Here is a 12,774-nt window from a genome sequence, read left to right on the forward strand (position 1 = left end):
GTCCTGGGTGGTGGAGTCAGGAGGTTTGCATCGGATGAGCGGAGGCTACGGGATGGATTGTGGCGATGCAGCAGGTCAGTGAGGTAGGAAGGGGCCTGGTTATGGAGGGCTTAGGTCTGACTACCAGCTCGCTGTTCCTGCTGCACTGCTGTGGCCAGGAGGTCAATCATTTGGTTGGTGTCGATACATTTTTTGAATTTGCAGAATTGAATGGTAGTTGCACTTAAACATGTGAAAGCTTGACTGGCTGGGTTACGGTTGCTAAGCTTTGATTGGACAGTTTCTTTTTGTCTGCAAGATTTAACAGTTAATTAACAGGACAATTATAGCTTCTTTTAATAATATCAACTTATGACAGTATACAAACAAACATCATGACAACCAGTAAGGAAATAAGTATGAGGTTTCTGTTGTTACGCAATGACTGTTGGTCATTATGTAATCAGGAATAATAACTAAAGTGTACACTGATTTCATTTTTTAGATAAACCGAAACAGGAAAGTAGGACATTAGAAAAAATTCCCCCATTTTATGCCTTTTGGTTTAATTCTTTCATCATGCTGTGTTTTATTATCTAAAGGCCATTTTTCATTACTGGACTTTTGGAGTTACAATAGAGAAAGTTCACTCTAATGAAGGTAATGGTTAGTCACATTATGTCTTAACAATTAGAGTACTGCTGGGTCACTAAGTGGTCTCCTTGTTAGATGTTATTTTCTATATTTTCTTCTGAATAAAAGTCAATGTTATGTGACTTCCAAATACATTTTTTTTTTTACACAGAAATCGAGAAGACCAAAAGAGCTTCTAGATTGACGTCAGTCAATATGCTGTTCATGATTGAAGTCTGTCACCTGGACACTGCTGTGACGGCTGGCAAGCTTTTGTGTCCCCGTGAAGGACATTGGCCGTGGCAGTCGTGCTCCTCGTGTGCAGCTGAAGCCACAAAGATTATCACTTGGCACAGTAGCTGCAGACAACATATGCAAACAAACATTCAGTATGAGGTGGCACTTCTATAAAACTCACTGTCTGCTGCTTTAATCCGAGGCGGTTCATATTTAAAAGTCCAAATTTCCCGTTTCACACAGCACCTTGGAAAGAAATAATTCATATTGTTGTTAAACCATCGTCTCTCCCTGCAAAGTTCTGCCACTTCCTGTCTTTACAAAGCAAGGTCATTTTTATTCAGCATTTATAATGCAAATGTACTCAAGAAATGCATTAAGATGAGTGATTTCTGCTATTCTTCTCTTTCCATTACCTTATAATGGAGCTCGGCAGGTTTTTAACATTTCAGAATTAAAGGGTATGATGTTCGGGATGTGTCCTCGTTTCCCTGTCCATTATCTGGCGCTGCTACAGAGCCAAAAGCCACAGGTGCTAATGGCTATCTCTTTCACACGCTACCCATGCCAGCTTCTAACACGCTGTAGTGACAGTTTGGGTCCAACTGTTCATGCACATGCACAGTCCATTTGTCTCTGCCTCTTCGGATGTCGTTGAGAAGCTCTTGTGAAGCCTGATGTGCCTATAAAAATCTCTTTCTGCCACAGAGAGAGAGAGGCAGAGAAAGACAGGCAGTAATGGAGAGACGGTGGATATGTTATATTAATGAAGCAATGACAAAAAGGTGGGTGTTATATGAATGGCAGAATAATAGGGTGACAGCAATGAGTAAGCACAGTGGCTCCAAATCCATGCATTAATTAACACAAATGAGTGTCATGCAACTGTGAATGACTGACTGACAGGTTATGATTTAACCCAAGCTCCAGGAGGAAGCACTTTTGATTTATTTTGTAAAGTGTATGATTATTTTTCGCATTTTTCTCTCCAAGGATATCCTTGACATATGCGCCTTTTATTTGAGACGCTGTGTTCTAAATGCTGCTAATGATGATGAATCAGTAGCGACAGCAGCCTGGGCCACAGGATGAGTTGTTATTCAGATAGGGTGTGTGCGTGTTCATCTGAAGACTTATAAATGTGTTAGGGTTGACATTTTGACAGGCCTCGGCAAACTGTTCACATTGATTGATGTGCCAGCACGCTCCTCCTGGGTGCTGACGTCCAATGAAATGCGGTGGCTGCAGCCGAAAGACTCCCCATTTATCAGCATCTTAATTATACAACAGTGTGGCTCAAGACCTTGTTAGTCTAAGGGAAATAGCCATTGTTATGCTATACCTGATGTTGTGGAAGCAATTCCCGCAGTGTTTATATTTTGCCGTGTAGCTTGAGAGATAATGGATGATTTATGAGCACTTTTTTTTCGACCCACTGGTTGAGGACAGAGGAACTTTCACTAGGCAAAAGCTTTCTCATCACACCTAGCATAGGAGGTAATGGTGGTGATACAAGGAGGATGTTTATGTTTGGTTTTGTGAGATTTTTTTTTTGTACACACAACCTTTTGCAGATAGAAATGAGGACCAAAATAACCTGGGTCCTAGTGGTAGTTCACTTCAGGGCTCAGTTCTTAACAAATACTACCTTCAACATCAAAATTTCCATTAGTGAGATCCAATTTCCTGCAAAATAATAAAAAAAAAAAAGAACAGTCCCTTGGGGTGCACTTCAGAACTATATTAAAGCACTGTGTAACAGTGCTTAATTTGGTTTTTATGCACAATTCCCACTCTGTATATTCCAACCTTGGAGTTACATATGGGGGAAGGCCGCCTTCAGCAAGATTTATGCTTTACTTGTGGTGTAGCCAATCTTAGGAGTGTGGAACAAAATGCCATTAAATACCTCTTATGTGCACATCTAAAACAGAATCAAATTTGCAAGTTTGAAATAAAAGAAAACTTAAATGTGAAATCTTAAATGGGTTAAATGTCTGAATCTCAGGACAAGACAGTGGCAGAGATAATCGTGTGAATTATGTCCTTGAGAATTTAGTGTAATCACTGTAATCCCACGATGCATCTCTTTTCCTGATGGGAGCCCGGTCTTCCAGAATGAAAATGCTCCTCTAGTTCAGCCGTGAGTGGTCACTCAGTGGACTGAAGAGCATGGTAATGATGACCAATGGGAAAGCTATTTTGAGCAGATACGAAGCCAATTGATGATTCATAGCAGATTGGAGAAACTGCAAATTCCACCTTTGAAGGGACCCTAGTGAGAGCTCATATTCATTATGATAATGCTATCAGCAATGGTTTCATTCTGATTTAATTCCTGTCAGAAATGGCCACTGACACCAGCAGAAGCAGCGTGTTCACAAATTTTGATGCCTGTATATCCATTATTTTTTTTCTGTGCCTCTTATGACACTATTTTGGGAAACAGTCAATGAAAGCCCAGATGTAAGAGCCCATTTTCCACTGAGAGGAATGAAATGAAGGGCAGTGCATTTGGTCTCTCATGTTCATTCTATTTCTTTGGCTGACTGCGTTAAAGTCTGCTGGAATGTCATGAAACTATCTTAAAGAGACAAGATAACCAACTGCATTGAAATGTGGTCATTGCAACAGATATCTGAAAGTGGTAGTAAAACAATAACTGAAGCCCTGTCCTACTTTCAAACTAGCTTGTGTCCCATTGGCCTTCATTCCACAATGTATTTTTGCACCGAGGGTTTTCTTTTATCCGTCTTTGCAGAAAGCATAAATAATAATTCTGCTCACATTCTCTTAAATCGGACATGTTTATATATCTAAATGAATGTCTCTATGAGCTATTAAGATGTCAAACTCTTCGTCACAGCATTGACCTTCTTTAGCTTGAGTCTTATACTAGAACAGAAACATTATAAAAACTTTGTCATATAATAATTAGAAAATAACAATATAAAATGTAAATATTTCTTGTTGAAATGATGAGGTACTTTTATTAGCAAGAACATAATTTGGCTGAGTTGGCTGCTGGGTGATGAAGGACATTGTTCTAAATAAATGCACTGAAATAAACTGAATGAAAACAATATCTGTGTATTCCTTCAGTGTCTCGTCCTCTGAACACCACAGGATGGAGACTGTAACACACAAGCCCCCACAGTGTCCTTCTGAACTCACTGATACTTTCTATAAGAGATCCTCCCACATGCGTCAGCTCAACACTTCAGGCTGCAGCCGTCAGTGCACATGCTCTGTCAATATCTAGCTAATCTTTGATGTTGATTTCTGTACAGTGACATGGCTGGACAGCTAGCTTGTCTTATTGTTAAACATAGTGTCAAAACAAATTTAGCGGTTCTGGACCGTATGCAATGTTACTGACTTTGAATCTTGCTAGCCTAACGTAATGATGTGTTTTCAGGGAAACAGAGTTAAACTTTAGATTCTGATTGTAAAATGCATTAAAATATTAAATAATGATCTTATTTTTTTCTTTGATAAGTGACCGTGGTATAAACGGGATAATGCCCTTCGATGTGTCCATTATCAGGAATTAATGGACTTTGCTGAGGCAACCGTCCTCCGTATCTTGCCTCCACGTCCATTAATTCCTGATTATGGACACAGCATCGGGCATTATCCCTTACTTAGAACAGCACTGGCAACATATTTCACAAAACCACAAAATAAACCACGAAACAAAGGCTACAAGAACTGTAGTCTGATCAGGACTGTGTGGAATGACAATAACCACGGTTGAGCATGCACGTTTGCCAAACTTAAAATGCAGAGAATGAACTCAAATAAAAACCCTGGAAACCCTTCCTACTCCATGAGAATTTCTGTGATAAAAACCTCTAAATCTATTGATACCTTCATACACACTATTAAATCCAATGCAATATTTCATTCATTATTCAGGGATACCTTAAAAGCTGTTCTGTGTAGCAAAAATATTTCTTATTTCTTTCATCTCACAAGGAAAGTGATCAGAAAAGATGGTTACAAGGTCTCTGTGTTTTCATCTCAGCTACAACCCCTTCTCCAGAGCTGTATAAAAAGAGATTTGTACTCTTGAGTAATAAATAAATGAAATTAAATGAGATCTAGTGTCTCAATTTTTATACACCAACCCACGGGCTGTCATATGAATATGAAAACATGTCGACGACTGGCACATCAGCTCAGCAGCTTCTCCAATACCTCAGATTAGGAGTAGGTCAAACCGTCTTGTTTCTAACAGGCTCTTAAAGACATTTCACACCTCCCTCTACAAATCTGACGGAAGCGGTATGGACAGTTTTCTTAATGATTTAGAGTTCCACACAATTGACCCAGGGTAGGCCAGTGAACTGAACAGGCCTTTGCAAATAGGAGAGAATATAGAGGCTATTAAGTCTACGCAAAGCGGGGAAGGCGCCGGGCCCAGATGGCTACAGGACAGAGTTTTATAAGATGTTTTGTGACAAGCTTGCACCAATTCTACTAAATATGTTTAATGAGTCATTGGAGGATGGATCTCTGCTCCATACACTCACTCAAGCTATTACTTTAAAAGGACAACGACCCCACAGAATCTTAAAGTCTATTTTCATTGCTTAACACAGAAAGTGAAGCGCTAAGGTGATAGCCAGACGCCTTGAAGATGATCTTCCCCTGATTACTTGTAAGGTACAGACGGGCTTTATCAGCTGTCGGCACTCATTTTCCAAAGACTTTTAGATGTAGGGATGTCACGAGAACCAGTACTTCTCAAAGTTCTGAAAACATGACTTTTCTACAGTGCCATAAGGTACCGGGGAAGCATATACATCTGCAAATATTCTAGTCTATAAAAATCTAATAACACGTTGAAGATGGCGACAAGTGCAGCGACAGCTCTGCCTCGAGTTGTTGAAATGATATGAACTCGTCAGACGTGTGCTCACATGTTGGTAATACTCTGTTTGGTTTAGGCAGAGCATGCAAGAAGAGGAGGAGGAGGGCTCATCTGTTACTGTTACTGTTAATTACAAACCAAATCTGACCAGAAATCACAAAACCTTCTACGTGTGACAGAAACAGAGGGTGAAGAGATGCTTTGTGTTGATTTTATAACTGAACTATGAGCAGGATACACAGACTGTGTGGAAATCTGATGTTTACACCTGAAATTACACTAATGAAAACACACCTTTTAGTATCATATTCCATTTCTGCCAATAGAGCCTCTTATATGTTACACACTGGACCTTTAATGTCTGAAACTTGGTCTGCCGTGTTCAAACTCCCCTCTGGCACTTCGTACTAACAAAGTTTGATTCCTTTAGACATTCAATTTATTGAAACACCACGTCTAAAAATAGGGATATAGTCTCTAAGTCAAAGTCCAGATGGGAGGGGGGAACTGTGAATAGAACTGGCACAACAGGATTGGTGGGAAGTGGCATTAGATAGGGTGAATTCATCATCACCCTATGCTCATTTGATCCAGTAGTGCACAGAGCCCACTTCAGTAAATCTAAACTGCGTGAAATGTACCCTGATTCCAATCCCAAATGTGATTGTTGTGGCAGTCTACAGACAGACCTCTCACATATGTTCTGGTCTTGCCCAAAGCTTGAAACGAATTGGTCTTTGATCCTTGATGTATTCTTGACATTGTCGAACAACAGTTTACTTGTCTTGTTCGTTGCTGGCTATTTTCAGGGTGCCAGCGGAGCCCCTCAACCTGGTTGACATGATTGTTTTCCGTTTCGAGCCAGCGAGGAATACTCACCTAGAAATAGCTTAGCACCCCCCTTTCACCCCAAATTCTCTCGGTTGAAAGATGTGATGTTGTTTTTGCATCTAGAATTGATAAAGTTTACGCTTAGAGGGTCTAGTGAGCACTTTCTGAAGAAGTGGCAACCCTTTGTCTCCTATTTTAATAGCTTACCTGTTCTTCCTCCAGACTGATTGCCTGTGTTTCTACACGATACCATCTGATTAATGTACTCAATCTCACGCCCAAAAATAAACAAGTTAAAGGACGGATTTCTTCTTTTCTTATTATTTCCCTTTTCTTTCTTTTTTTTCTTTCTTTCTTTTTCTTTTCCACTTTTTTTTCCAAGCCATTTACTTTACTCACCCCATTGTTAGTATAATTGTATTGTTTGTCACAGAGTGTAGGAAAATCCTCTTGTTATGTTTTTTTGAGGCCTCCATGCTGGTGCCGTGGCCAGAGGCATTATCCTTCTATGGGTTTGTGCGTCCCATCCCATTCTCGTGAACGGGATATCTCAGGAATGCCTCGTGGGAATTTCTTCCAATTTGGCACAAACATCAACTTCAGGACTGATTAGATTTTGATGGTCATAGGTAAAAAAAAAAAAAAAAAGGCATTCATGGTGGAAAATTGAGCAACTAACTCTGTTATTTGGTAGGTCGTCAAGACTCTTTATCAGTAATGTGACTCACACCAAGTGCACATTTAGACTATAGGGTGTGTTTTATTGTTTATTTGTAAGATAAATATTATATAAATGTTCTTTGTTATTTCAAATGTTACACACTCTCATCAGTTGCTTCCTCCATCTGTGCACTGATGTTTCTTTGTGTATTTTAATCTCACTATGTTGGTTGTTTAAGTCATGAAGAGCACATAAAAGACAAAAGTGTCACACCGACACTTAGTGAGTGTCAAATGAAATGTTCACAATAATAATGTTAATTGGGGTCAGCGCATTTATTCACTGGCTACTTATTCTGATATTTAATGTCACGTATGATTAATTGACAATAAAGCAAAGCTGTTAACTATTAATTCGATTTATTAACAGAACTGCAGAATTTACAGCTTATTTTATTTTATGATTCACCTGCATCAAGACTGACTAGGATGTCTGTGAATTCGTGGAATTTATTAGGATCCTCTGAGCAACATAAAGGAATGTGACTTTGAATTCTGTGTTCAGTCCTATAATTGCACTTTTTACACATTGAACAGTGTCCTTGTTGGCTTTAGTTGCACAAAAAATAACACAGACTATAGGGCGACCTCAATAACACTTGTTTTCTTTCTTTAAAGCTCCTCTGACACTAACATAAGGCTAATTTTTCTGCTCTCTCTATGTGTTAACAACTCATAATTCGAAGAATAAAACATGAACTGACCTCTTATTAAGTTTCAGTTCATTTAGTTTGACCAGAGCACTGTTCTCACAGCATATTAAATCCTTAGTGCAAAGAATCGTGCATTTTCAGAGTTTCAGGTCTGACCTGAACAACGTAAAGTGATTCTGACAACACACAAAAAAACATATTTCAACTGTATAAGGCAAATTTGAAATGCAATTTTGAAACATATTCGGCTATTTTTTCCAATTTTCTCTACTTTTCCTGTTTTTCTCATACCACCTACAGGGCCAAATTGCTACGCGGACACAGCAGTGATACCGGCTGGCCGAGAGGTGAAGATTGATGAGTGTACAATCTGCTACTGCACATACGAGGAGGGCACATGGCAGATTGAGCGTCAGGCCACCTGCAGCAAGAACGAGTGCCAGCGGAGCTAGAGACTGGCACGGTGAGAGGGGACATTGGCACACAACACCAGCGCCAAGCCGCATGTAAACTCTCAGCCTTTCACCCAGTCTACCGGACATCAGGGTCGGACGGCAGCCCCTCGCAGCGTTTCAGCATTTATAGTCACTCCTGTATTACTTTAAAAAAAAAATGCTTTTATGAAAGTTTATAATCCACACACAGAATATCTATTTATCTATGTATTGAATTATTTATGAATATATACAAATATAGGAGTCATTAATGCTGAACTAGTGAAAAAGTATTTTTTATAGCCTCTGTATTTTAATAAGCAATGTATTGGACCAGAGGTCAATAAAAACAGAATGTATAGAACACACACAGCTGTCTTTGGAGGTGAAAACCTCAATGTCTCGACATGCGTCAGTCCCTCTACCACCAAAGTGCAGACCAGACTACAAGATTTGCTGTGTAGGACGATCAATTGCAGAGTTAAAAACAACAACGAGAAGAGGACTTGACTGTTTCCTGACTTTCTTTCATCTTTTTTTTTTTTGGATGTTCAATTGTGTTTTGATTTTAAAGTGCTTTTTTTGTATTTCTCTTGGTACCGTGTGGTCATGTTTCAAATAAATGCCAACCTGCGCTCTGTAAATGCTCAAATGGTACTTTTCAGCTGTAGGTCTTCATGTTTAGTCTTTGCTGAAAGGATGGTGTTTTACATTTACAGACTTTCAATTGAATAAAATGTTCACTTGAATCAACAAATGATACAGAGATGGAATGATAAACCCAATTTTTCTTCCGGATTTTGCGTTTTAAGATATTACAGGTAACCTTTGGATGTGACAGTGAACAAATCCAGCCTTTAGATGTAACGTTAGGCATTTTTCTGTTTTGAAGTTCCAGGATGAGAACTGTTTGTGGGAAAGCTACAGGTAAATATTTAATGAGTTGTCAAGAGGATATTAAGTTATTTAGTAATGCTGCGGTTTCATTTTCAATAGCTATAAGCATTACAATATAAAGTGAGAATCTCCATAGCTGCCTGTGGACCTTCAACTCCATTAAAGAAGGCCAGACTGGACGCTCAGATGTCATTGATCCCAATTTGCTTCCAAAAATTAAAAAACTGAAAGGTCATCTTCGGTCTGAGGATGAGGAGTAATGAATGTCATGTATCTGGCGGAGCCATGGGGCCCATCGAACAGCAGATCAAAATGATGATTAATAATTTAAGTCCAAGTTACAGTATGAACACTGAAGTGCAGGTTGAGATAAACGGATGCAGATGTTGTGTTTGTTTTTTTTTTGTCTCCGTTATCTTTTGCAGCCCTACTCTCTCTTGTGTCACCCTTTTTTGCAATGTGTGCTGGCCACGCCACAGAACTCCTCTTTGATCGAGAGGTTGCCAGACAACGACGTTGCATCTCCAGCAGTGAGACGTGCCTGTCAGCCAGCCGGCAGGATCGAGGTAAATAAGCTTAAATGCATGTACATGCTACGTGACAGGCTTCTCTCAGAGCAGTAGGGGAGCGTTGGCACAGATCTATTAAGGTTTTCTGACCAGCCTTAACTCCTCTGTTTCTATGACTATAAGGGTCCTTTCAAACTAAACTCATTCATTCAAGGGAAAACAGGACTTGTGCTTGTGCATACAAGTGCTAAATGATTGTGGGATTTTTCTCTTCTATCCATCAATCCTCACTCGTAATAGGAACAGCTTATTTTAATGCGCCTTGTTCTCCCCCCTCGGTTTTTCGTCTTTTCAGAGGAATTATTGCCTTGCCCTCTCTATTCTTTTATATCACAAGATAATATCCCCATATGTCTCGCTTCCCTGCTGCGTATCAGCCGAGGAAGTCACGACTCTGACCAGGGATGTTATCTGTCACCCCTATCTGCTCTGTCCAGGTCATTAACATTCACAATTGGCTTTAAATCAGTTAAATATTCCAGCAGTTATTTCACTTCTCTGTATGACTGGATGGAAGAAAGTGTGATTAAGACTGCCTACAGAGTCTACTCATCAGAAACGAGGCTGGGTCTTTTACTTTGAAATACAATTCCCAGAGTAGTAGGCATCTAAACTCCTTCAAAGACTTGCCATTAATTGGACACATCTGTTGGAGTAACCCATAAGAGATTAGCCTAGTCTCCCCAACGCTGTAACTAAGTAATTAGGCTTCTGCCCCGTTCTGGACAATGCACACACAGCTGAACTGAGATGAGATGTGTTCATATTACAGTAGGTGATGAAATTCATTATTCATTTATAGCTATTGGCCAGCTCTCTAATTTGAAATGGAAGCGTAATAAGTTTGGAGAAACCAAAGTTTGGTCAACAAAAGAAAGTTTCAAGCGCTTCAACAACATGCAGTCTCACAGTAACTATTATATAAAGCCATTAAATCAGATGTCCTCCAGAGTTATTGGGTCTTGATGAAGGATTGTGAAACACTGTAACCTAAATGACACATTTTCTACACTTTACTGGTTTATAATTTTAAGTTTGTTAAGAAAAGTAAAGTCTGCAGGCTTTTCTGGCACCAGCGACTCTCCCTCTCCTCTTGCTCTCTCGTGAGCTTGCAGCGAGGAGTGACAGTGGGTAACTATGGTTACGCTGTGCGTGTCTGACGCCATGAGACTTTCTTTTCAATACAGTCTGCCAATATAATAACATAGCACTGTGTTGCCAACAACACCCTCTAAAATCAATCTCTCAAAATCTCTCATACCAGATAAGAGATCTCAAAAGTCTCTTCTTTATGAAAAAAATATTACATACTGCACATTAATTATATATGTTAAATAGGTTTTCTGTGCACACAGGACAACGTCTGAGCAGTCTGACACAGTTTGAGTGGCTGTACTTGACAGAGGCACACCCACATACCACTCCGACTTTAAGAAAAAAAAACCTTTCATACAGTTTTGACTCACTTTGTGCATAAAAAATACAACTCTTAATGGATACTTTTAAGAGGTTAGATTACGAATAATGTGACCCTCATGCATTAGTATTTAAAGCTCTATTTATCAGTAGTCTCTCATTGATTAATACCTTAATTTAGCTGTCAAGGAGTCACAAGATCACTTTCCTAGTCTTGTCAGTAAATATGTGTGAAAGAAAAATATGCCAAATCCAAAATACTTGAGCTGAGAACTCTTTCTCTTTCATTTATTTCTAGTTTGTCTTTCTAGTTTAATAAAATCTAGTTTGTTTTCAAAATGTTCCTGCGGGATTCACTGCCTTGGAACAATGTGTTCTCTTTCACTGAATTTTCATACAATGTTTGCAGATGTAGCTACTTTGCCAACCGTCCAGATTCTCCTGAGGGCCCCTTTTCTCAATGCCCCCTTCCCTCCCTCCGCAGTCCTCCTGACTCCAACAAAATGACTCCATAAATTCACTAGAATGCAGGAAAGCAGTCTGAAGTCAGCGGTTTTCTGGGGGAAGATCCTCAGACACGCTGGTTAGGTTATTATTATTATTATTATTTAGGCTATGATGTCTGGAGGTCAATCATACTTATTCATTATTGACCGTGGTTATTGACTTGGCTTTTTTTATCTGTGAATGCTTTAAACTGTGACTGCTGAAACTCCTGGGGGTTGAGGGCTGATGACCCTGGGTAATGTCACAGAAGGCCTACTCATAAAATGCCTTCACTGATACCGAATCTCACTACAAACTGAATAGAAAACTTAGTAGCCTCCTTAACATTAGCATTTAGCTCAGCCCAACACAGTTGCTAGTGTGCTTTTTATTTTATTAACCAAGCGCTTCTGTTTGCTTTCTTTACAGATCGTAACATTATTAAATTAATTATTGTAATGTGGTTTTATTTAACGCTACACAAGGCTAGCTGTTAGCATGTCCAGTGTGTCTTATTTTCACTTACTTAAATTGCAACCAAGTGGTTTAATGTTTAATGTAGCCTCTTCTGTGTTGAGCAATTCAGTGAAAAAACTGAAATAAAGAAATTAAGTTTCTATCAAATGTCACCTTCGCTGGTCATCAGAATCAGGTTTATTGCCACGTAGGATTTCACATATAAGAAAATTGCAAATATAAATAGAAGAAGAAAAATATAAATAAAGATAAAATGTCATGGGGCCTGACTTGGTTCCATACTGAGATGAGCTCTATGGTAATTTTTGAGGCCGTGGTTAATATTAGATTGTATTAAGTTGTTATTTTGTCCACAGTGGTGCCCAACCTGGGGGTCGGGACCCCCCGAGGGTTCGCCAAAGCTTCACAGGCATTCTTAAAAATGATACACAGTAGGAGTAAATGTCATTTGATTCATTTTTGTGAGGAAAACTAAATTAAAATGTTATTTTTAAAGTTTAGATTATTATTTAATATCTATCTAATATCTATTTAATAGCCTTCACTCACTGCTAAACAGCCTCATC

At 39.2% G+C, this 12,774-nt stretch overlaps 1 protein-coding gene across 1 annotated transcript in view; it reads left to right on the forward strand.

Moving 5' to 3' along the window:
- Positions 1 to 8,838, forward strand: part of vwc2 (von Willebrand factor C domain containing 2) — an 18,207-nt gene extending 9,369 nt beyond the window's left edge. Inside the window, exon 3 of the mRNA XM_035663898.1 lies at positions 8,230 to 8,838. Within this exon, the coding sequence (XP_035519791.1) occupies positions 8,230 to 8,381 (152 nt within the window). The 3' untranslated portion in view covers positions 8,382 to 8,838. The remainder of the gene's footprint in view (positions 1 to 8,229) is intronic.
- The last annotated feature ends 3,936 nt before the right edge of the window (positions 8,839 to 12,774 follow it).

This window comes from Morone saxatilis, unplaced genomic scaffold (genome assembly GCF_004916995.1).
Source record: "Morone saxatilis isolate NCDOM2014 unplaced genomic scaffold, NCSU_SB_2.0 Contig19, whole genome shotgun sequence".
Lineage (NCBI taxonomy): Eukaryota > Metazoa > Chordata > Actinopteri > Moronidae > Morone > Morone saxatilis.